At 34.0% G+C, this 26,997-nt stretch overlaps 2 protein-coding genes across 2 annotated transcripts; both read left to right on the top strand.

The window, feature by feature from the left end:
• Positions 1-13,962: 13,962 nt before the first annotated feature.
• Positions 13,963-25,581, top strand: LOC125072603 (odorant receptor 4-like). Its single transcript, XM_047683235.1, has 6 exons — positions 13,963-14,301; positions 21,552-21,648; positions 22,020-22,124; positions 23,455-23,543; positions 25,251-25,317; positions 25,516-25,581. Exons 1-6 carry the CDS (start codon positions 14,045-14,047, stop codon positions 25,579-25,581), a joined length of 681 nt encoding a protein of 226 aa, XP_047539191.1. The 5' UTR covers positions 13,963-14,044.
• LOC125072737 lies at positions 20,033-21,241 on the top strand. The gene has a single exon (XM_047683419.1). It carries the CDS (start codon positions 20,248-20,250, stop codon positions 21,205-21,207), a length of 960 nt encoding a protein of 319 aa, XP_047539375.1. The 5' UTR covers positions 20,033-20,247; the 3' UTR covers positions 21,208-21,241.
• Positions 25,582-26,997: the final 1,416 nt, after the last annotated feature.

Genomic DNA, 26,997 nt, shown 5'->3' with positions numbered 1-26,997 from the left:
ATATTACAGAATTAAATAACATGTTGTAAAGCATAAAAAATGGTCATTGTGGGTTATCCCTAAGAGATAGACATATACCATCGCGGACTTTTTTGTAGACCTTTTTAAGGTGCACACTACTGTAGTACATTATTTTGATCTTTCTCGTCGGGTTCAGCCAGCGTTCGCAATGTAAGCGCAAAAAAATTACGTCATCACATTAGAAACCTATAAAATTATCAGTGTTTAGAAACTATATTATGCATTATACATGCAAAAACCTTCCTCTAAAATCACTCTATCTATAAAAAAATCGCATCAAAATCCGTGGCGTAGTTTTAAAGATCTGACATTACACATCGACAGACAGACAGACAGCGGGAAGCGACTTTGTACTATACTATATAGTGATTAATAAATAAATCTCAATACATATTTGTTTCACATAAAACAGCTAATAAAACACAAAGATTAAATTGTCTGTTACTATATTTTGAAAAAGTCAGTCGGCATGTTGCGATCTAGTTTTTTAGTAGGTATCATTTAAATATTACATAAATTGACCGTCTGTTCATTTGAAATTCAGATACTATTTTATTCATTCTGAATGAATAAAACTCAAGTCGTAATTTTCTTTTTAACGTCCGATGTAGATATTCTTAGTGGTCCGATTATTTAAAGATTCTTATTGGTAAGATTTTTGGAACCCCGAATTTTGACAAGTTCATACGATTTAAGGTTGGCTGGAGTTCGATTACGTACATATATTATACGTCAGAGAGATGACTTCCTGCTTTTAAAAGATGTTTGTATGAATATTAACAACAATATATTTTTGTAGAAAATTTAGTGACCATGAAGGTAAGGTACCACGAAGGTTTCTTATCAATATATTTATAGATTTTTTTAACAATAATTCATAATAACCAGTGATATGTTTTCCAGCAATATGAAGCCTTAAATATCTATTATCTTTCGTATACTTTTATTGCAAGTAAATAAATTAATCTATCTATTTATATAAAGATTTCTACTGGCTTATACCTTTGTATAAGCCAGTAGAAACCGGCTATAGATGTGAACTTCTGGATAACGCAGGGTTGGCGTAAGAGTGCACAATAAATTAAACCGGAATAATTGTTGTGCAGGCAGAAACATATTCTCCTAAGGGCATCGGGGGTGATCGCCTGGAGCGGTACGGATATTTTTATTTGTCACAACATTTTAGGGCGGCCTATAATTTTCGCCCGAAGGGTTAAAATACGTATGCTTATCTTTAAAATATTACAGATTCGATATTATTCTTGAGAGCATTATTATGAATACTGCAGAGTATTAGAGAAAAGTATGGTCCGTATTTAATTTAAGGTACTTTTATGGCCTGATAAATCTTGATTTTCTTTAATGCTTAAGAATGAGGAGGTACCACCCACTCATCAGATATTCTACCGCCAAATAACAGTACTCCGTATTGTTGTGTTCCGGCTAGAAGGGTGAATGAGCCAGTGTAATCACAGGCACAAGGGACATAACATCTTAGTTCACGAGGTTGGTGGCGCATAGGTGATGTAAGGAATGGTTAATATTTCTTACAGCGCCTTTGTCTATGGGCGGTGGTGACTACTTACCATCAGGTGGCCCATATGCTCGTCCGTCAACCAATACCATAAAAAAAACGGTTAATTTGCATTTCTCGGCCTGCTTTTTGTAACTGAACTATAAGCACTAAACTTTGTCTAAAGTACAACTTTTTGTATTCGGTCTTGACTCTCTTGTTTTGTAAAAGTCAATAATTTTATATTGATTATTCATGTTGACTTTGCTAAAGCATTAATTTTATATATGTTTTCAATATGTTTTAAAAGATTTACGTTTAACCTGATATATTATTGACGAATTCTCAATATTGTAAATCCACAGAGAAAACTGTTTTTTAAGCTTTATTCAAATATTAAATATTTTTTTCTTATTTAAAATTAATACGTCACTAAAAGAGTGGTGAGCATGAGCGGAGAGGGAGGGAGGTGAAGAGAATGACCTGAGAAAACATGGAAGTAGAGATGGATGTGAACGATTACATGACGAATAATAGAGGAGAATGAAAAAAAGACATGCTGCGCTGACCCTTGAAAAGAAAAGAAGAATGAATTTAAAATTAATAAGCAAACCATTTTTAATTTATTTTATTTATTATTCAAAATTGTGCAGCCATTTGAGCGTCATCAAATAAGAGACATCCGAACACACAAACTTCGACATTTACAATATTATAACATCATGTCTTTTGTAACACGTTAAATGGAGACAGACATTTGTTGAAAGTTATTTAATAAAATATCAACGGTGATAGTTTTAATATAAGCCGCATTATACGAAAGATATAGTTTGTACATTGAATCCTCACGGTATTACTTTCAATATTATTTCAAACTAATAACAACATTATAGTTTATACAGTAAGAACTATTTTCATGTGATCCTATCAGAGATGATGATGAGCATTTTGGATGGGTGTACCCTTCGTTATAATTATTACAGTGGACGCATATCACTTTGTGACCTTACTTGATCGTGCTCTGAAGCAGAAACGAAGAGTTTGTCTTACAGAATAGGTCTAGTGACGTTTAATAATAGATTTGTAAGATTTAATACTATTAAATAAAAGATTGAGAGTTTTTCTTTAGTTAAAATTTCGACATTTTTTGATGCGGTGTGTAAAGTGGCAATTCATTTGTATTCGTTTCAATTTTTTTTTTCAATATTCAATTAGCTCTAAAGTTTAAGTCTATGATTCTGTTAATAGTCTGTGGCTATTATAGCAGTAACTACTTAACGGCGGATTCAAGGTGGATATTTGCCTTTTATGAATTGCTTGTATTAACTAAAAAAAAAGTATGCAATTTGTTGTATCGTTGAAAAGTTTTACGTTCTCATTAACGAACGATACTCAAAACATCAAATAAAGAAGCAGTCACTTTGTGTTATTCTAACGATACTTTTTTACTTGAAAATTTATTTCGTACCTATTTTTGAAGTTATTTTGATGTTATAAGATATTAGAAAATTTAATTAAATATACCTTAGTAGGTTACAATGTTAACGACGCTACAACGCTTGTTCAATTTTCTCAATTAATATGATGAAGATAGTATTTAACATATTAACAATCTGTGATCACAACAAAATGGCTGATATATTTTGGCGCCATTTATAAAAAAAACAATAATTCACTAATATGCTTTAGAATGCCAATTTGAATTTCGAATTATTAATTAAATTTTGTAATGACTTGACTGATTCTTAATTTAATTTTTATAACTGGCTAATAAATGTTTCTAATGCTAGAATCTCGTTATGTGTATTTAGGTCACTATCTTCAACGAATACTAGACGTGAGACTATTCTAACCAGCGTTGTCGATAAAGAAAACGGCCGGCTCGATGCGATTTCAAGGGTTCATTTACAAACTTAAAAATAAAGATAATTTCTACCTTAATACACAAAGAATAGAGTTCAATTGAATATAATCGTATGCAGAATGCATTTGTAAAGTGAACCTCAATGATAATACATTCAAAATTTAACTTTAAATTGTGTATTTATAAGGTTTATTTTTAAAAATCATGATTAATTGTACTGTTATTCGCCTCAGACCCATTGTTATAAGGGCTATTTTGGAATAACCGAACATCGGTCTATTGGTGTGTATAGCAAAAATACAAAATTATCATTTTCTGTGTATGTATCAGTATGCCTTACTCAATGGAAATAAGGTTCATTTCAGGTTGAACAAGTGAAAAATGTTTTCTGCACGCAACGTGACAGCGGGTATTCGAGTGCGACGGAATGCAACGAATCATTGCTACACATGAGATAAAAAATAATAAAAAAATATATTTAGAAATGATTTTATTTTTATACAAGTGAAAAACTATTTTGAAGTATTAATTTATTTTTGAAAAACAGTCTAGAAATTAAACATACTGAATTATTTACTTGAATCAATTTATATTTTTGTAAAATATAAATATTATTATTTAATAAATATATTGTCAAATAAATAGGACTGTTATTGTGGCTGCTTTAATATATAATTGAAGTTAATCTTCCGATTAATTCGTTTTAATAAATCTCATTTAGGCTGTGTTGCGCGTGGTCTGACACAGGACAGGCGGTAGCTATAAGATCTTCGTTTTTTCTTACGAAACTACTGAGCAGTGTATAAGATTTTTTTCACGGATTTTATGCCGTGACTCGGACTAAAAAAATGTAGCGAAAATATCTACTTTTTTATAATATACGTGGGTGGACGAGCGTATGCGCCACCAACCTTGGGAACTAAGATGTTAAGATGTGATGTGTTTGTGTCTGTAGTTCCCAAAGTTGGTGGCGCATGGGTGATATGATCCGCCTACCGATATCATATGTGAGATAGAGATGAATTGATAAAATACTGACTGCGCTGAACCTAAAGGCAAATTAAATCAAAATAAACTTTAAAAGTTTTTCAAATAGGTATTTGGAATCGTGATTTTATAAAATGTAATTGAATTAAAACTAACTACTACTTCAGAAAACATATTCTACAGAGTGACGTGACTCGTACCGTTGTTAAAAGGTGAGCCCCACATCCCCTCTGCTTTGTTGTTGTGGGGGAAACACATAAAAGCGAATAATAGCGTAAAAAATGTAAAGAAGATTTAACAGACTCTACAGAAGAAGAATTGGCGCGCTCAGAAGTAACATTTTTGGCGACAATTCGTTTAATTTAATTTATTATTAGGCAATTCAATACAACTGATTTATTTTAAGTCTTCCATCATTAGGATCGCGTCGAAATTACAATTTAATTTAATTAACAATAATTATACTACACTAGCTACTCGTCCCGGTTTCGCACAGGTAGAATAAGGGTACATGAAATGTTTAAGTGAGGAAAAAAACATGAAGGGAAAAAAAGCATCATAATTTGGGCTACGGACCTCCCTGGGCGTATGCAGAACATCTCACTAAAGTTTCATCACAATCAGATGAATAGTTTAGGCATGGAAGACCATCATTCAAATTTTAATTTCAATACGTATAGAATATTTAACTTGATTTAATCATAATTTTTTATTATTTTAATAAGTTCTTGTATTGTCGTTTAACATAACCCAGCCAAGGTCAGAAGTGAAGTTAGCAAGAGTTGTGAATTCTCGTGTACCTTCTGTTTATATTTACTCAATTGAATTATATTTTTCCTCTTTCATTTAAAGCCATAATTAACACAATATTGAAGGAGACAATACCTATTATAAATAATCTTTCTAATAAGTACTTTTTCTTTGAACTTGAAAATAAATCTCACATTTCTTTCTAGGAATGTGTCTATAAATCGCAAAGGAAAGACATCTCTAACGTCTATTTCATTATAAAAATGTAACCAAAAACCAAGAAATCTACTTATAATTACACTATTTCATAAGAAATGCGTCGACATTCGACACTTAAAATACACTGAATTTTGTATTTTATGCCCTTAATTATACGGTCCATATCTAAACTTTATTAAGTCTATTTACAAAATTATTAATGCATTTTAAATAAGTCTTATTGTCACAGAAATAGAGTTTAATTTCAAAATTTTAATTGAATCTAAAGTTTGTTTTTAATGGCCCACAAATAAATACGACAGAGCCCTAAAGAACAGGTTCCTTTGAATTTATGGCTTGTCAATTTTTTGTGTGCGTGTCTGATTGTGTGCGTGTGTGCACTTGCCAAACACTGCAGGGGCTTGACGGGTAAGGGGTGTGATGGGAACGTAGGGTTGGCAATGACTTATTTCTAAATAAAAAAAATAATTTATTTTTGTGATATTAAATAAATAACATAAAGCCACGTAAGTCTTTACTTGTCAATAATAATAACTATGTACGTAATTAAATTTGACCGTGAAATTTGCACTTTCATTGAGCAAAAAGGTTCATTCCAAAAATCAAATCCAAAAATAAGTATTACGAACGACAGAGCTATTTTAGACATTGAAAGTAAAGTCTTATATAGATATTTATATTTTTTGTTAAGCTTTAATCAGCGAGATTATTCAGCATTATTAATAATTTCCCCGAGTGGCGCATTGATGATATAAGCGACAGCGATGGTCAATTTGTTTACAGCGCCAATGTCTAAGGACAGTGGTGACCACTTATTGTCATATGGCATATTTGCAAGTCTGCATACCAATTTTAAATTAAAATATAGAAGCATAAAATTATGTTACACTAAGGATATTATAATCTCATAATAGATAGATTACGATCTCACGAGATACAGTATAATGTAACGCAATTTATAATTTTACGGTGATATTTATATACCTTTCCAAGGAAATTTACGCACACATACACTCTCCACAAATATATATGTCACCGTACGTATATGTCAGTTTAAGGATGGTTAGTTTATAATAATACTAGCCAGATAGTAAAATATAAAAAAAAAAAATTAATATGGCACTTTTTTATTTTAATATGGCAGGCCGATTGCTATTAAATTATAAATACTGACATTACCTACACTCTATTCCATCCATAAGAGGAGAAAAGCCAAATAAACAACATTTGATAGGGAATTGACGCGATACCATTGGTCGAGAGCGTCTATGATATTCACTATGGATTTGTGAAATAATAGCGTTTTGAACGTCGACGAAACTGTTATCGGATTTTTTGTAAAATTAAAGTTGAAATAAGTAGTTAGGTGTTATAGTGTTGTATTATAAATAAAGATATATTAATCATAAACTCTTAGTAGTGCATGATATAGCTGTGTTATTAGCAAATCGCATGAAATACGTAAATCTAAGGTTTGTTTATCTTTATTCCTACTTCCATTGGAATAGTATATACCATGTAATATTGTCAACAATAGATATTTTATGTGTTTTTAATCCAAATCACTGTGAATATATGTTTTATCAATGTAAGCGTAAACATTAAAACTCCCAAAATAAATTGTATAATAGAATAGTTAATTATAAGCGAAAAAACATACAAGAATATATCTTATACAATTAAGAGATATTCACTTTTTAATAGTTTTTGTGGGTTAATGAATAACGTACACTTTTAATTCAGCCTTAAACTCTTGTTAATTGACTAAACTATACATCTATTGAGATTGACTGCGGATTTAATGATTTGTATACAGAACAATAAAGGATTTTTTGTATTAAATTAATCGATCTTGAGTTTGTTGAAGCTATAAAAAACAAAAAAAAAGTTTATTTTTTTATTACTTGTTTATTGTTTTTATAATTCTCTTAATAAATAAAAATGAATGTTTATTTGTTTGTTCTCTCTACGTTCCTAAAATATTCATTCATTCTTTTTACATGGTAGAGCGGCTTTTTGCAAGCCATCTGGGTACCACTTAGAATTGTTGTGTTCCGGTTTTGAGTAAGCCAGTGTTTTATCCTAATTCCCAAGGTTGGTGGCGCATTGGCAATTTAAAGAATTGTCATTTGTTCCAACAGGTGACCCCTTCGCTCGACCATCTACCTATACCTTAATCTACCCGTGCGAAGTAGGGACGGGTAGCTCGAAGAATTGACTGTTCAACATATTTTTACTTGAACTAAACTTGTTAGCGTTAGAAATTTGATTAGGTTATTAAAAATTTAATCTTTAATTTGTAATTACTAGACGAATCAACCCTATATCAAAATTCCCATAGTCAATACGCAGTCTGTCGCACAGCGGGGGCGCTCACGGACACATACATAGATTTAGTACAAAAACACACTAGTGTGAGTGTCCTAGACACTATTATACGAACTTTTTTCATATAAATATGTCAAATTTGACAACAACTGACTCTCGGTGATGGATTTCAAGGACGTGATTTCGAATTTCATTATTCTTTTAATTTTCTAAAGTAACAGGACGAAATACATGGGTACTAGAATTTAAGGAAGGAATCCTTTGTGGCAATTATGAAACTATAAATACGATCCCATGGAACATTCATTCCTTATGCAAATTTTTTTTAGTATATATTTTAAATCCCAAAGCATTTTTTCTATCCATATAAACCTTCTTGTATTTTTAAAAAGACCAAAGCGGCGATTACAAGGAATTTCTATTATGAACCATTAATTAAAATTTATTAAAATTAACTATCTCGTACGGGAAAATTTCATATAAGGAAATCTCCCATTTCCTTCATTTTAAGCAATAAATTTGAAAACAGAATCCCACGGCAGTTATGCTATTATATCAAGAAACTCGAAACTCAACGCAGAACTTGATGGCTTTGTGCAAGCCCTGGGTACATACCACCCACTCAGCAGATATTCTACCGCCAGACAACAGTACTCAGTATTGTTGTGCTCTGGTTTGAAGGGTAAACCAGTGTAACTATAGACATAAGGACATAACATCTAGTTCCCAAGGTTGGTGGCGCATTGGCGATGTAAAGAATGGTTGATATTTCTTACAACACCATTGTCTATAGGCAGTGGTGACCACTTACTATAAGGTGGTCCACACGCTCGTCCGACAAGCTAAACCATAAAAAAAGAACACGAGCGTGTAATGTCAGAATGATATATGCGAAATTGACTATAAAAAATATCAAATTTATAGGACATACGCATCAAAATTGCGTATCACTGTAAGTCAGTTGTAAACATTTTACGAGTGAATTGTTGTAGAATCTCACGGCTGATGTTAGATTATTGACAGACGACAGATAAGTGGATGAATGTCTGATGATGATGATTTGACTATGCCGTCATTGATTATCTGTACAAGTTAATAAAAAGATAAAATTATCTGCTAAGGTTTTTATACCGCAATGCAACCTTTTAACATTGACTGCGAAGATATTTTTTTTACAGAAATATATAGTTTTTAGTACGAATATTTTCCTGCTACGCAGAACATTTGGGAATTACAGTCACGTTTCGGGTCTTAACAAACAAAAATCACACACGACTTAGATCATTTCAATGATCTGTTCGTTATGTAAGAAACAGTCAACAGTGACTCAGCATTCTCTAAAATGTTGTAATTTAATCATATAATGTTATATATTTAATAAATATATTATTTTGTTATTGTATCCGATTTTATAAAAATAAGCGTAATCGATTTCAGAATTATTCGTATTGCTTTAGGATTAAGGCATAAAATAATCCCGCTATTAGAAATTGTCATCGTATTTTTTAAGCGTCTATAGCCCAATGGTTAAATAGCCTAGCGATGTAAAAGTCACATGATCGATCCTTACCCTTTGGGCTATTATCGTTCCCATTCCTAATACAAGTGATAAGCTTAAAAGGAGGGGTAGAAATAAATAAAGCAAATTTTATTTTATTGAATTGGTTTTCATTAGGCCGTTTTGTAGAGTTAATTTATTACTCCGTATATATGTGTTTTTATTTTAACTTATATATTATTATATACAAACGAAACCGCCGGAATATGTTGTCTTCTATGTATTATAAAACTCTCTAAAACCTCTTTCGTATCGCACCTTCTGGTATTGGTTTTCTAGTTTTTGGAACGAAGTACTTTTACACGGCTGTAGATACTCTACTGAATGAACTGGCAATAGGAAACATTTCCTCCTATTTCTCCTAATCTTTCTATTGTATATATTTTGACATATGAATGTATTATATTGTGTCTAATATTTAATAAAAACATTAGCGAAATCGACTTGGTTCCAATCTGATATCCCACGACATCACTGTAAGTCAGTTGTCACCTCTCGTTTTTTTAATTAGAAAAAAACAAAAAAGAAACATCTACTCATTAATTGACAAACATCGAGAGATACACAAAAAGAGATAGATATAAGAACAGAGTGAAATGGATATATTATTTATGTCTTAATAGTAATTTTAAAACTACATAATATTTTACCGACACTATATATTTTTTTTAACTAATATATAATCCACTTGGATATGAGTTATATTCGCCGTTGTCTGTGAAACCCTAAAATATATAATAACTGGTAATTTTCTTACACTATAATTAAATCGAGAATTTGTTTGTAATAGTTTTACATAAATACGGTTCTTTATGTTTCAAGAATATAAATAATAATAATAATAATCTACGTGACTACAGTCACGTCGACTTAGGATATTTAGTAGAGGAAACTTTCTGCTGAAAAGCTGTACTGGAAAATTTACTAGTATTAAATATTTCGTAAAATAATACTAGTAGTTGTTTTTATTTACAACTAGCTACACGCCCTGGCTTCAAACGGGTGTAATTTATTAATAAAAAAAAATGATATGATGTGAATAAAACTGTACCATAGAGCATTCAGGAGTAAAAATCCCAACAAATTTTATCTATTTATTATATTAGTATAGATATATCATTTAATTGAACAGGAAAAAAGCCTGGGGGTCAATTGCTCACAAAAATTAACCTCAGCTTAATCGTAACTGAGGACCAATTCTGATTAATCATATCCTATAGTAACATATAGACGACCTCCGTGGTCGAGTAGTGTGTACACCGGTTTTCATGGGTACGCCACTCTGAGGTCCCGGGTTCGATTCCCGGCCGAGTCGATGTAGAAAAAGTTCATTAGTTTTCTACGTTGTCTTGGGTCTGGGTGTTTGTGGTACCGTCGTTGCTTCTGATTTCCATAACACAAGTGCTTTAGCTACTTACATTGGGATCAGAGTAATATATGTGATGTTGTCCAATATTTATTTATTATTTTATATGTCCTGCCTGGAATTCAACAAATATGAATTATTACATATGATCTCGATGATATTTCGATCCAACTTTGGGCGAACCGCAACTGAATCATAGCTAAGATGAAACCGAAATACTCTTTATTGTATTTAGATTATATACTTGTAATTTCATATGTATTGATAATATAATTTATTGTTTCATATATAATATGTGTATTCTATATTTGCATTAATTTATTAGTTAATTTTATTTTATTTATTATTACAGCACCACCTCATATTCTATTAGATATCCTCCGTTGGTTGCCTGGAAGAGATCGCTATATAGCGATGAGGTCCAAAATTGTACGCTTCTTTTATTTAGGCTGTCTCTTTGTGGTGTACGATAATATAAAGTTAAGTAAAGTAAAGAAAACGTCTGAAGGGCAACGATTAATGTTTCGATTCGATTTCGATAACGTGACAATCTTATAGGACATTACATACATACATTAGCAGCCTGTAAATTTCCCACTGCTGTGCTAAGACCTCCTTTCCCTTTGAGGTGAAGGTGTGGAGCATATTCCACCACGCTGCTCCAATGCGGGTTGGTAGAATACACATGTGGCAGATTGCGTTGAAATAAGACACATGCAGGTTTCCTCGCGATGTTTTCCATCATTACCGAGCATGAGATGAATTATAAACACAAATTAAGCACATGAAAATTCAGTGGTGACTGCCTGGGCTTAAGCCCAAAATCATCGGTTAACATGCACGCGTTGTAACCACTGGGCCATCTCGGCCTGTTAGGATAATTGGCGCCATTTACTTATTAGTAGAAATTATATTCTCAACTTTGAGAGCTCTACAGTTATTCTAATCCTAAATAATGATCCAAAAGTGCTTGTAAGAGTCCACTTTTAAGTAACAATTTTGAAAATTCTAAATAAAACTTAATTGATCTTAAACAAAATTAGTTAATTGTTTTCGTAATATAATATATAAACTCGGGATGCTATTATTTGTTATGCGGAGTTGTCGCAATTATCATCTTCTGGTCCGCACGATATATTTGCTAAAAATAATTTATATTTTCTAAAAGTCAATATAATTATTTACTTGTTAATTCATACATAATAATAATAATAATATAATAATAATATAACTGTACTAAGACCACCCACTCATTATATATTCTACCAAGTAACTACCAAGTACTATAATGTTCCTATTTGAAGGGTGAGTGAGCTAGTAATGGTGTCTAAGAGACTGATCATTTTTTTTTTGCTGGAAAAACGCATAACGCGTTACCCCCACATGTTGTGGGGGGGTATGTGGGGCTCGCCGGGGCTGAAGGCGCCGGAATACCCACTAAAAACCAGCGGTACCCACTCCGTCTTTTGGGAGACGTCACGGGATCGCTTGCGCATACTACCGTGACAAGAGACTGATCAGCCTCAACTCTCAAACTATAATTTACTTTATGTTTTGGAAAGAATCTTATGGTTCTTAAGCCTCATTGTATGTAAGTCTTACTTAAATTTCGTATTCAACAGTGTAGATGTTAAGTTGTGCTTATTAATACATATTAATTTGATTTTAATAAGTAATGAACACAATTTGCGTCATACGCTAAGGAATGAGCATGCATTTTTTAAACTTTGATACGAGACTATCAGATGAAACCTAAGCAGTTGCGGATTTCCGGTCAGAATCGATCGAAAAATTAATTTATAATAAATAATACTCGTTTTTTCGCCAAAAAAGGAAAAAAAATCTTGTCCGTGAGCCAGTGTATCTAAAGGTACAAGGGACATAACAGTTTCTAATGTTGATGGAGTATTGGCGATGTAAGGAATTGTTGATATTTCTTACAGCACCATTGTCTATGGGCAGTGGTGACCACTTACCACCAGATGACCCATTTACTGGTCGCCTACGTGTATTATAAAAGAAACAAAAATGTATAACTTTAAAACGTAAGTTTCCGATACGTATAATAACTGAAGTTTTAAAAATCCATAAGACATTTTGTATTCGAATGTACCTTTTATGAAATGATTAAAAAAAAACAGTAACATAAATATTTACAATAGATATTCATTTAATAACATGTTTAGTAATAATTATTAATTATAATAGGCGTTACGGAGCGTTTAAATCGCTAAAAAAATCCTTAAAAACCAACCCTTCTAAATATCACTTTAGTTGTAACAAAGAATTGAGAAGTTCAACATGGAAGACCGTAAACGAAATTATATAAATGAATCGATAAAGAAAATGAATTTCATACTGCTATGCAGCGGCCTCGTGGTACAGGACAAAACACAAGCACAGATTAAAAAAACTAAATCACGACTAATATATATTTTTAACTTTTTATGGCTGAATAGTGATTTACTTGGTGCTATTTGTTGGTTCATTGATGGTATTAAAAACGGGAAAACTTTCGTTGAAGTCACGTATATATCACCATGCATCACATTTAGCTTTTTGGCAAACATTAAAGCAATATTTATAATATACTACGAAAGTAATATACGTGATCTAATCAATGGTTTACTAGAACTCGAAGCCAGAGTTGATAAAGTTGACATTAAAAGAGACGGACTAAGAAGAGACGCTTTGAATTTCCTACATTTTATTTTAAAAACTTCTTTTGTATTGAATCTCGTTCTATTAATTGTTTTCACGATCGGTCCTTTCATTATGATTGTCATGATTTATGTCAAAACAAAGGAAGTTGACTTGCTGCTGCCGTTTTTGATAAAATATCCGTTCGATTCGCACGATATTCATTATTGGCCGTTCGTGTATGTCCATCAGTTCTGGTCGGGTGAGTTCGAACACATTATTCTTTAATAAAGATGTATATAAAATTAACAACTAAGAATAAAATACTATTATAATATATAGAAAAATGTTAAACATGAATGGAATCGCATAATTAATATCGCTGATTATTGGATTTTCATAACTATAATAAAAATACAGTCAGAAATTCGATCACAGTGGACAGTCTTGTCTTAAAGATAATCCATCGAAGTTCATATAAGTGTTTAGTTCTGTTTCTGTACGGAAATCGGAGTTTACCTCTATGTAGTAACTACGGCAGCACCTTCTCGGTTGTTGTCAAATTCAGGGACAAACATCTTAGATCAACATCTAACACATGGGACATAGACAATTAACTTAATTAGCCATTCAATGAACAGCCTAGCCAATTTATTAAGAGCCGTTAAATCAACGTCCTGTCATTCACTCAATATATCTTCCGTTTAAAGAATTGGGTAATTTGCTTTAGACTCTCTTGAATATAAAAATATTTATATTCGGTTATAAATTAACTAAAGTTAATTTAACTAGTTGGCTATGACATTGCTTACTTTGTCCAATAGAAAATTTAAAGATTTTTTTTTTATTATTTTAGTCACAATAGTCCTCGTGAATATATGCAGCGCGGATCATCTTCTGTATGTCTGCTGTACTCATCTCCGCGTGCAGTTTAGCTTGTTGCAGTACGACTTGAGTAATATTGTCAAGAAGAATAATTTCTTATCGAATCACGATCTTGGATTGGTTGAAGCTGAACTCGTTGAATTGATCAAATGGCATCAAGCGTTAATACGGTCAGTGAGTTCTATACTTCTTATTCTTTTTTATAATATATGATTATAAGAGTTAAAGAAAAGGGAGACTGGTGTTTGTTCACACACTTGTGAAATACAATACTTTTTCATTTGCACACGAAGTCACCGAAAATAATATACTTGATTGTACAAAAGTCCTACGCTTTGTGCAAGCCCATCTAGTAACCCAGTCATCTTATTCCACCTCCAAACAACAATACTTGGTATAATTATGCTCCGGTTAGAACGACCTAGAGTGACAGGAACAAGACACATAAAATCTTAAGTCCCAAGATTGTTGTTTTAGTTAATATTTCATCAATATCAATATCTACGAACAGTAGCTACCACTTACCATCAGGTGGCTGTTTGCCAGTTCTGCTTAACTATTTAACTAATTTAAAAATAGAACGGTCATCGTGGTTGGAATTGGTGATAAGGAAAACTTTAATGTTTGTTCGCGCCTACGACAACTAATTTATCTGTATATATAATACAGATCATTGATATAATTTTAAATAGCTTTATTTTCTATATAATCAACCTTTTTTTACAACTATTTATAAAAAAAGAATGTGTCAAAGAGAGTGTGTTGTTTTCCTTCTTTTGTTTTTTTTCACTTACTTATAAGGCTATCTTATTAACTAACGATACAAGTTGTACTAGATTACAAGAATATATTATACAAGTTTTTCAAGCAAATTTTGTTTTATTGAGTTCGGTATCGGACTCCAGTGTCTAAGTAATAGACATAATTGGCGACCGTGACAGGACAAAATCTGTCGAAAACAATATCGATTCAAGTATTTTGATTGTGGAAGCTTGGAGTCCCGCTGGAATTGGTCAGCAACAGCGCCGTAGCAATCAGCTATCGGGCAGCACCGCACCAAGTCCAGTCAAGTATTGAGGAACGAGCTAAACCCCACGGAACATTTGTGCACATTTGAAAGGAACCACGGAGCTAGCACTGCCGGTCGTTGGACATTGGACTACTCACAGCGCAGCAGACTATAATTGCAGCTAAGTGTCCCTTTCAGTGCCCTAATCCCTCTTCTATCATTTTTTGAACATCCTCTAATGGTGTTAACTTGTGCAAACATAATAGCGAATAAGCTATGGTAGGTATTGCGTCATTCGATTTTATTGTCGAGTTCTCTCTAGAAAATAAGTAATCTCTCCGTTTACTTGTTATATTTAAACAATATCAGGCAGAGATTAATATCAAATATAGTTGTTAAATCTTAAATTGACCTTTTTTAGTACGTTTAAGACTGCCGTTAGTAAATTTTATCGTCGATATAGCGACCGTAACTAAATTTACCATTGCTTAGGTGCCTCTTTAATTTTGTTTATTCGTGAAGCCCTAAACGCCGTCATTCTTGTGTCCCACGTGACTTTCTGTGTGGTGATTATTCCACCGAATATTCCAGAGGTGCCGTGATAGTGAGCGGGACCGATACTTCCCGCCACCGCCGCCGCGCCGTAGCGCCGCACCGCCACGTCGCCGCGCTGTTTGTGCCCGCTAAGGCATCTCCTCGACCTCCCGTGCGGTAGATGCCACCGGAAAGGGGCGTGAGCATTTTCATTCGTTATTTTTAGTTTTAAACTTGAATTTGATTTCTTCCTCACGAATTTTGCTATAATCTTTAACATTTTACGATGGGAATCGAGGACGACGTAAAAAAATTGGCGGAACTAATTACCAAGCGTAGTTCTATTAAGGGACAAATAACCAAGTTTAAAAATTATGTTGATAGATTCGATAAGTTGGAAACGCTTACTACGACGGAAAGGGCCGAACTTACTCTTAAGCTTAGTAGATTTGAAGCGTTATCTTCTAAATTTGATGATTTACAAAGCAACATTGAGGTTATTAATTTTAATAAGTTAGACGAGGAGCTCGCGGAACGAGAAATCATTGAGAGGGCCTTTATTAGCAATATTGTGGCAGCTCAAACCCTGTTGCAGGTGCAGAGTCACGTTGACAGTGACCACGAATCTAGTAACTATCATAATGTAAGCCATTGTGGGCTCGACCATAATGAAACCGGTATTAGGCTTCCGTTAATTAACATTGCTAAGTTTGATGGTTCGCATCTTAAGTGGATGGAATTTCGAGATACATTTAAATCTCTAGTTCATGAAAATAGTCGAATTAGCCCCGTGAATAAGTTTCATTATTTACTGTCATATTTAGAGGGGGAACCAGCTCGTACTGTTGCGAATCTCGAAGTTTCTTCCAATAATTATGCGGAGGCTTGGAGCCTGCTATTACAGCGTTATGACAACAAACGTTTATTAATAGATCATCACCTCAGTTCGCTTTTTAATATTACCGCTCTACAAAAAGAATCGGAAAAGTCGCTGCGCTTCCTAGTCGATCACGTGACTAAGAATTTGCGTGCACTGTCCAATCTAGGACAGGCAACTGAGCATTGGGACGTTATTGTCATACATTTGGTTTCATCTAAGCTAGATAGTAACACATTCATGAGATGGGAGGAACACCGTAATACGATGTCAACTGATACACCCACGCTTAAAGATTTTCACAAGTTTCTGAACGATCGTGCATCCATTCTAGAATCAGTACACCGCAGTAGGGCTGAGAGCTCTTCTAAATCTCATGGTCAGCAGCGAGCCGCGACTACTACTAATGCTAAACCGGAACGTTCACACTTGAAGTCATATGCGTGCACTAGTAACAGCAACACTAATAGTAATCAACAACAAAGACCGTCTCCTTCTAATTTATGTGCTTGTTGTAATTCCACTGAGCATAGGATATTTGATTGTCCATCATTTAAGGCGATGAGCGTTAGTGATCGTATAACCAAGACGACTAAATTGAAACTATGTAAGAATTGTTTGAAGCCTGGTCATTTTTCTCGTCAATGTCGCTTCGGTCCTTGCCGAGAGTGTAAAAAAAGGCACAACTCACTCCTGCACCTTACTACAAATATCGAAGGCAATACAACTAGTGCTGTAAGCAATATTAGCCCCGTCGACACACTAGCTAACTTTTGTAATGAGAATATTAGTCAAGTCCTACTGTCGACGGCTCTGATTGAGGCTGTCAATCCAAGGACGCGTAAATCGGTAACCGTGCGTGCCTTATTAGATTGTGGTAGCCAAACCTCATTTTTAACTTTAAATTTGAAAGGAAAATTGTCTCTAGATGTCACTCCTTTAAGCTCTACGAATGTCATTGGCTTTGGTAATAATTATTCAGGAACTATCACAGAATGTTGTGCTGTTCAAATTAAATCATTTAATACGTCTTTTAATGTTACATCCAACTTTTATGTCATGAACCAACTTACTAGTTCGCTACCTAATTCTAGTTTTGATATTAGTTCACTTAAAATTCCTAGCAATATTATCCTAGCGGATCCCAAGTTCTATGAACCGTCTCAAGTTGATATGCTCATCGGTTCGGATCTGTTTTGGGACATAATCGGCTCTGAGCAACAGTCATTGGGCCCAGGGTGTCCTAGATTACACAGTTCAAGGTTGGGCTGGCTTATTGGTGGTCCTGTGCCTTTGTATAGCAAGGAAACTAATAATAATGTAAAGTGTAATACTGTTTTTACTAATTTTGCACAAGGTGATGATGATCCTTATACTAAAATGAGTAGGTTTTGGGAATTAGAGGAGATTCCTTCTAAAGTTCATTTAAATGACAGCGAGCAGGCATGCGAAAGGCATTTTGTGCAACACACCCGTCGCTTGTCCAATGGTAGATTCTGTGTGAGACTTCCTTTGTTTAAATCACCCGACTGTCTTGGTGATTCACATACCATGGCCAAGAAAAGATTTTATAATTTAGAGAAGCGCTTTAAGAGACAGCCTGAGGTCAAATCTCAGTATATAGCGTTTATACGGGAATACGCAGAATTGGGTCATCTCTCGGAAGTAACACTCGATAGTCCTACATTGAATTTATGTTACTACTTGCCTCATCATCCGGTGTTCAAAGAGAACAGTGAGTCAACCAAAATAAGGGTGGTGTTTGACGCATCTGCTCGCACCTCTTCCGGCGTATCTGTCAATGACATTCAGATGGTTGGGCCTCAAATTCAAGACTCTCTGTTTTCCATATTAGTTCGGGCTCTCCTGTACAAGTACATCCTGACTGCGGATATAGAAAAGATGTACCGGCAAGTTCTGATAGACGAGACTGATCGCAATTTACAACTTATCTTATGGAGAGAAGATGAGCGGGAGCCCCTTAAAACACTGAGACTTAATACTATTACTTACGGTTTCGCAAGTGCTAGCTTTTTGAGCACGAGATGTCTTTGGCAGCTGGGGGAGGAGTGCGAGGATCCACTCACGAAAACTATTCTACAACATGACCTATACGTGGATGATCTAATTACTGGTTGCAATGACGAAAATGAATTGAAATGCATTCAACATTCTGTCTCGGAGGCCTTAAAGGCAGGATGCTTTAATTTACGCAAATATAAATCGAACTCTCTTTTAGTTCTGCAGTCCTGTTCTTCAAGTTCTACTGATAAACTGGTTTTAAGTGAGTCTGCCAGCGCTCTCGGTTTAGGGTGGGACTCAGCAACAGATCGCTTATTTTATTCTTTTGACATGCCTCCTAGTACTCAGAAAATAACTAAGCGATTTATATTATCGACATCTTTTAAAATCTTTGACCCACTAGGTTTTGTGTCCCCCTGTATAATTATCCCTAAATTAATTATGCAGCAGTTATGGCTAGATAAAGTTGATTGGGATGACGAAATTTCAAATGATATGCAAAGGGCTTGGCTTAAATTTTATAATACTCTAAATATTTTATTTGCATTCTCTATACCTAGGCAGGTTTTATGCGACTTACCAGTTATAACAGAACTACACTCCTTTAGCGATGCCTCGCAGAGAGCGTACGGCGCGTGCATTTTTATTAAGTCTGTAGATGCAGCAAACAACGTAAGTGTTAATCTTTTATGTTCCAAATCGAAAGTAGCACCTGTGAAGGCCTGCACTATACCTCGCCTAGAACTATGCGCCGCTGTGCTAGCGGCTCGTCTATGTAAGGTAGTCATTGACTCGTTGAGGTTTCCTATAGAACGCAGGATCCACTGGTGTGACTCTAGCGTCGTCCTTGCTTGGTTGCGCACTAGCTCTAGAAAACTTAAAACATTTGTGGCCAACAGAGTCGCCGAGGTGCTGGAGTTAACCGATGCCGGGTGTTGGCGCTATGTTCCTACTTTTCAGAATCCGGCTGATCTCATTTCCCGCGGGGCGTATCCTGAAGAACTTAGGAATAATAATTTGTGGTAGTCTGGTCCGGAGTTTTTATTGCAAGACGAATCATCTTGGCCTACCTTGTCCAAAAATCTTCAACAAGACTTAAATGGTCTAGAGTTAAGAGCAAATGTTGCTAATCTAGATAATAGCATTTCATCGGTAATTCAATTCCATAACTTTTCTAAATTAAATCGACTAAAGCGAGTCTATGCATACGTGTTGCGATTTCTTTACAATTTAAGAAATCCTAAGTCTAAGCGTCTAGAAGCATTAAGTGTGCAAGAATTGCAAGGCTCTTTTCATTTGCTTTGTCGCGTAGCACAACAGGAATCATTTCCTGTCGAATACGGCTTATTGGCTAAAAATAGGACAATTAGTTCTCGGTCTAGCATTATAGCTCTTACACCTTTCATGGATGCTAGTGGATTGATAGGAGGTCGCTTAGACCAATCGTCGCTTCCATTTGAGAGCAAGCATTCAATTTTATTACATTCATCACACTACCTAACTAAACTTATCTTTGAGCGGGAGCATTTGCATAAGTTACACGCTGGTCCACAGTTGCTTCTCGCTAGTGTGCGGAACTATGTGTGGCCCATTAATGGCCGGCGCCTCGCGAGAAGTACTGTGCACAATTGTTTACAGTGTAGGAAGGTGCAAGGCAAGACTTTGACTCCGTTGATGGGAAACTTGCCCTCACAGCGTATTACGGTGGACTTCCCGTTTCGTAGTGTTGGTGTGGATATGGCTGGTCCTTTCCTTATCCTAAATCTAAAGGGACGCGGAGCAAGAACAACAAAATGTTATTTATGTATCTTTGTTTGTTTGAGGTTTAAATGCTTGCACTTGGAAGCTGTCAGCGACCTTTCAAGAGAAGCTTTCATTTTAACTTTACGTAGATTTGTGGCCCGTCGCGGAAGGCCTACAGAGATTTTTTGTGATAACGGCCGAAATTTTGTAGCCGCCTCGAAAGAAATAGGCAATTTTTTAAAATCTAATAAGAATTCCATACATTCCTTTTGTAGTGAGGAAGAAATTAAATTTGTATTTTCTCCTACCTATGCTCCCCATTTTGGTGGCATCTGGGAGGCTGGAGTGAAATCCGCAAAGTTTCACATCAGGCGTGTTATGGGCAATTCGCATTTAACATACGAGGAGATAGGCACCCTGTTTGCGCAAGTTGAAGCCATACTAAATAGCCGTCCCATCTGTCCTATGTCTTCGTCTCCAAATGACCTTCAATTCCTCACCCCGGGGCACTTTCTGCTTGGTCGGCCGCTAACCGCATTGCCATCACCGAATCTCGTCGACTGCAAGGCTTCTAGTCTCCGACGTTACCAACGGCTCGAACAAATTCGACAACATTTTTGGAGAAGATGGCAGCACGAGTACTTGGCAGAGCTACAACAGAGAACAAAGTGGCGCGTTCCTGACATCCCTTTGAGGCTTGGAGACCTGGTGCTATTGCAAGAGGAAAATATGCCACCACTGTGTTGGCGTGTAGGGCGCATCAGTAAGCTGTTCCCTGGCGCTGACGGTGTATGTCGCGTGGCGGACGTTCAAACGACTCGAGGGACATTTCGAAGACCTTTCACACGACTAAGCCCTCTACCAGTAACAGAGAATCAAACTGAGGGTTAAAATCTGGTGATTTTAACGGCGGGGATGATGTTCGCGCCTACGACAACTAATTTATCTGTATATATAATACAGATCATTGATATAATTTTAAATAGCTTTATTTTCTATATAATCAACCTTTTTTTACAACTATTTATAAAAAAAGAATGTGTCAAAGAGAGTGTGTTGTTTTCCTTCTTTTGTTTTTTTTCACTTACTTATAAGGCTATCTTATTAACTAACGATACAAGTTGTACTAGATTACAAGAATATATTATACAAGTTTTTCAAGCAAATTTTGTTTTATTGAGTTCGGTATCGGACTCCAGTGTCTAAGTAATAGACAATGTTTTTTTTGTCCACAGATTGTCGAATAATTTGGAAATGATATATTCGAAGTCAACATTATATAATTTCGTCTCTAGTTCCGTGCTCATCTGCCTGACTGGGTTCAATGTTGTTGTAATTAAATTCTCATTTCATTATTATAATTTATGTATTGTAGTAACGCATATTTTAATATTCTTGAACTAACTTGATTGTCAAAATTATAATTTAAAATCGTATTGTGTTACGAAAATATGATTCAATTCCTAGTTTCACATATAAAATATATCACAGAATGTGTTGCCATTTAAAAAAAATCATTGGTATTTTAAAATTTTATATTTGTAGATAACCTACATATAAAAAAAATCGTAACACTGACCCAAAAGTCTGTCTATCTAATCTGTTATATAAACAATTCTAATTAAAAAATAAATACAATATATATTCGTAATAAAATGTATAATTATAATACATTATATGTAAATCACTCAAATCATTTCCAGGCAATACAAAACGTCGCATTTGCGATCATGTTTCTTGTTTTTCTCACTGCGAGTTTACTGCAAATATATCTACTTTGCTTCTTTGGTGATCTGCTTATGAAATCTGTAAGTTAAATACTATAAGTACCTACGTGTACCGGTTTCACATGTATACACAGACTCTATATATAACTTTTAGTATGAAAAAAATTTTTTCGTCGAGAAAATTTAAAACTCTCGGCTTTTCTCTACTGTAATATGCCTGTATAAATCTTCATCTGGAATCACTAAGAGGTCAATTCTACTAATATATAACAATTATAATACGTTCCATCGAGAATCGTCTATTCGGAATAGACTCCAACTCCGACTATTCCTCAGCTTAATTCTAAACGGAACCAATTTTACTTATTTATATCGTTAACGATATGATGTCCGATTTTTATCGGATATAGCCGACCCGCAACTGGATCGTTGCGTTTCTAGAATAGGAAAACGGCTGAACGGCAATAAGTTCATTTTGATATGATTGCGATAAACTGACAATTTGTTAGTAGAATTCATCCCCTGGTATATATGAGTATTATCATTCTCTATGTGGTGGGTTATTACCAAGCGATCAATTTTCAGCGTCGCATTCACGGTAAATGAAGTGATTTTTAACTTCTTACAGACCTGTGGCTATGAAGATGACCACTTTGTATCAGGCAGGCATTGTCCCCGTTTGTTTTTCTAAAATAAATTAAAGAATAGACATGGTTCGCCAACCACGGGATATAAGACGTCACGTCTTAAGGAACGTGCCAAGTAACGTGACGTTACTGAGATAAATTCTTGTAACAAGGCTGGCTTACTTAATCGAAAAAAGCAATATTATACCATTACCGTTATAAGTTAGTAGAATTGATCCCCAGTACAACTATTCTGTAAGAACAGACTCTAAACACACCGCAGTATATGATCGTGATATGTCAGAAAGTGATATACGAAATGTCAACCCCTACTTTTTCCCTTTAGCCGTAAAATATCTCTACTCATTTTTAATCAGTGGCGGAAAAATTAAATTTCACGCTTCCACCCACTCCCATTTCTCGCCTTAGGCGTAAAATATGAAGAAACGCTTAAATATGTATCTACTAATTTAATCAGTATCTCAAAAAAAAGGTTTCATATTTTTAACTAAAAAAAAAACGACGAACTTCCATAAAAAACTTTCATCCCTTATTTCACCCCCTCAGAGGTAGAATATCAAAAAACGCTTAAATACGTATTTACTCATTTTTAATAATTTAATTTTCAGTAATTATAACAATTAACGGATAAACGCATCAATATAGCTTATCACACGCCACAATCACCATAAATCCATTTTCAAAATTTCAAAAGTGAAGTGGGATATGAAGTGATTTACAGAATAGTACTTCTAATCGGGCTCAGTCCTTTTTTTCATTTTCAGAGCATGGAAGTAAGGGATGCTGTATATAATTGTAAATGGTATTACCTGAATGCTAAAATAAGGAAAAATTTGATCATCGTACACAGCAGGTATGTTACATAGTAAAACGTTAACTTTTATTTCAATCGTGTACATATTCTTTACAGGAAAGACTGGTGAATGGAATCGTAGTTATAAGTGCTCATAATAACTGTAAAAAAACATTGTAAAATTAATAATTTTGTGTAGTATAATGTTTGTTTTTTTTTTGTAAATTAATGCTATTTAAATAAGTTGTATAAATAGATTAATTTTACGATCAGCAAAAGTTTTTAATAAATATCGGTACAAAAATGAAACGGGTACAAATTAAAGGGCTACGATTACTACAATTTTATTAAACATAAAATAAAAATAACACTAAAGTAAATCAAAATTATAAAGAGCATAAGTCGCCCAGGCGGCTTCACGTGCAAATTCAAAGTGAAGTGACGCTCGGCATCCCATCGCTTCTCAGGATGTCCAATTGTGTGAAGGTAGCAACAATACGCCGTGAGCGCAACTTCACTCTTTAAAATCTAGATGTTGTCAATAGTTTTATATTATAGGCGGACTGGGACATATGCCACCTGATGGTAAGTGGTCACCACTATTCATACATATACACATTATTCAGTGCCGGATTAAGCAAGCGTGGCGCCGGTAGCAAGTTATTAATCTATATCAAAGATAGCTTGATCTGCTATGGGTTTTTAATTTTAAAGTGGTAAAAAACAATTTCATTTAGGTTACTTTAGATCCTATTAGGCTCTGATAAGTACAAAAAGCCAGACATGATATTGCCAGGCAATTTAGAATAATTTCGTTAAGAAACGAACAATTGAAAACTGATGATACTAGACAAATTATTTTAAAAAAATACGCTCAGGTAGATACGTATGACGGGGTTTAAGTACGCGGGCCTCCCTTCGCGCGGGGCCCGTACCAATCGCTACTCTTGCTATATGGTTAATCCGGCACCGACATTACATTTGGAACTGAGATGTTACGTTTCTTCCCTTAAAAGAACACAACTATACTAAGTATTGCTGTTTGACGATAGACTTATCGAAATAAAGCCTAAATAGGTTTTATTTCTTTATAAATCCTTGGTATGAGAATCTCAATTTTCAATCAAATCCATTTATATATTTTGTGAGATGATGGTGATGACGACATCATTCGTTTTTTCTTTTCCATTAATATTGAAATATTTGAATTAGACATACCGCCGGCCGCCTGATGTCTTGGAAATGTATTTGCTCTAAGTTTGTTCACAGCCAACATATACATACATCGGTAAATCGTAGTCAGCTTAACGACATCCATGGATAAAGATGGGGTGGTTTTATTAAATTGTAGCAACCACTCGGCTAAATAGAAAATTAAAACCGAAATATTACCGAAACATTGCCATAAAGTTAAAAAAAAATTAACCTATAGCAGAAATTTTATTATAATTATTGATTTTTTGGAAGATTAAAAAAGTCTTTTCGATAACGCGAAGACACATTTTTTTCTGATAATTTTGCCGCCCTTGCGCACTAGACCTGAGTGTAAATCCAACGCTCGATGAAACATCCGTGACTTTTCTTTCTAGTATATGGTAATGGTTCCTGCTGTGTAAAATCTAAATTAATTTTAGTACCAGAACTCGTAAAAAGGTTTTAACATCGACATTGAATTTTATATTTACTTAAATATTAATACTTATTTAAAAATAGAATTTTATCGTTAGCATTTAACTATTTTTAATCTATTTCAATATAAAATTTCAGAGCTCAAGAACCTTGCAAGCTGACTGCCTTCGGGTTCTCTGACGTCAATCTCAGGGCTTTTATGAGTGTGCGTATTGTATGTCTAATTTTAGAAGCGTTTCCGAACCGTTCAGAAATCTGTTGTATAAGAGTTTCAAAATCTTTTTATTATGTTCCACTTTTATATTTCGAATTTCGAATGACGTACGAAAAAATCTTTTGAGGAAACCATAGAGTTTAGTATTAAATTTATGACGTACATAATAGATTCTTTGTTTTTTTTCAGATATTAAGCAGCTCCTGGTCGTATTTCGCTTTGCTGAAAACAATTTATAATCCAGCAAAAAATTAAGACATACTAAATTGTATTCGATAATTTAGAAAGAATACATAGATTTAAATCAAATGAATTGAGAAATCAATACTATTTTCACTATTGTACGACGCTTCGCTATAATTTATATTACTCGCATAATTTATTATTACTTCGTCTATTATTTAGGCTAAAATATCACGTAGTACTAACTAGCCTCAGGTATTTAAATAAGTTGCAAAGAGAACTAAAAAATGTTAAGGACGAGTTTAAAATTATTTCTTTCAGAGTATTCCGTATAATAAAAATTTTAATAAAAAAGGAAAATATATGATTATTAAAAATGTTCTAAAAATATGCTAATATTACTGATTGATATATTTATTAGTAATTTTAATTTGTATTTATTTCCTCAAAAACTGTGAGTATTCCCCACTTTTTTCATTACTACAATAGACTTGTAGTCTATTCGAATTACAAGAGGTCAAAAGCCAAATAAACAACATTTGACATCGAAGTGAGACGATATCATTGGTCGAGACATTAAATTATCTATGATTTTATTTATTGTTTTTCAAAAAATAGTGTTTTGAATTTGGATGAAACTTTATATAATGTGTATAAAGATAAACAAACTGTAGATATCTGTATTTTATGCGAATCACTAATAACTCTATAAACTACATCGAAGAGTTTATTATTAATATATCTTTATTAAAATGGCAACACTATTACACTTTACTACTTATTTCCATTTTAATTTTAATTCCAATATTCCGATAACAGTTTCGTTGACGTTTAGTTTTTTTGCAAATCCATAGTGAATATCATAGATTATTCACGCTCTCGACCGATGACATCGCGTCAATTTGCTGTCAAATGTTGTTTATTTGGCTTTTCTCCTCTTATGGTTAGAATATAGTAAACGTTTGCATCGTAATGCATATACTATTGGAAAGGTCTCGGTCGGTATGATTTTTTTTTCGTAAACAATTATTATTAATTAGCGTCAGATTTTATTTACACAATATTTTAATGAAATATGTTTCAATCCGTCCATTTGTGAAATCCGTATGAAAATCCGATCGATAGTTTTGGAGTTTATCGCGCTCAGACAGACAGACTGACGAAGCGACTATTATTATACATAGTATAAGTGACAATAACACAAAGACTAACGATAAGCGTACTATACAGTAATTTTAACTTTTTCAACCATTATTACGGAACGCTGCAAGTAAATGCACATGATATCTGTTAGTACTTTTTAATCTGTGCTTTTAAAAGCACGTGGATTACGAAGTCTTTTAGAGCGGGCGTCCTGTATCGTTCACGGGGATAAATCAGTTTGTGGCCATCTTTTTTCGGTTGTTTGGAACACATGACCACGGAACACTAGAAAATAGAAATAGCAGAGTGTTACTGAATATACTCTATGTATATATATAATATGGA

Source organism: Vanessa atalanta, chromosome 22, assembly GCF_905147765.1.
Source record: "Vanessa atalanta chromosome 22, ilVanAtal1.2, whole genome shotgun sequence".
NCBI classification, from domain to species: domain Eukaryota; kingdom Metazoa; phylum Arthropoda; class Insecta; order Lepidoptera; family Nymphalidae; genus Vanessa; species Vanessa atalanta.
The sequence above is the reverse complement of the archived record's forward strand: the minus strand, read 5'-3'. Positions and strand labels throughout refer to the sequence as shown.

What these genes read in the sequence shown, in the direction of transcription:
- LOC125072737 (XM_047683419.1), top strand. Translation starts at nt 20,248, where the DNA reads ATGGGAAACTTGCCCTCACAGCGTATTACGGTGGACTTCCCGTTTCGT.
- LOC125072603 (XM_047683235.1), top strand. Translation starts at nt 14,045, where the DNA reads ATGACATTGCTTACTTTGTCCAATAGAAAATTTAAAGATTTTTTTTTT. An exon ending in TGGCATCAAGCGTTAATACG is followed by an intron (nt 14,302 to 21,551) that starts GTCAGTGAGTTC and finishes TTTTGTCCACAG; the next exon opens with ATTGTCGAATAATTTGGAAA. An exon ending in ATCTCAGGGCTTTTATGAGT is followed by an intron (nt 25,318 to 25,515) that starts GTGCGTATTGTA and finishes GTTTTTTTTCAG; the next exon opens with ATATTAAGCAGCTCCTGGTC.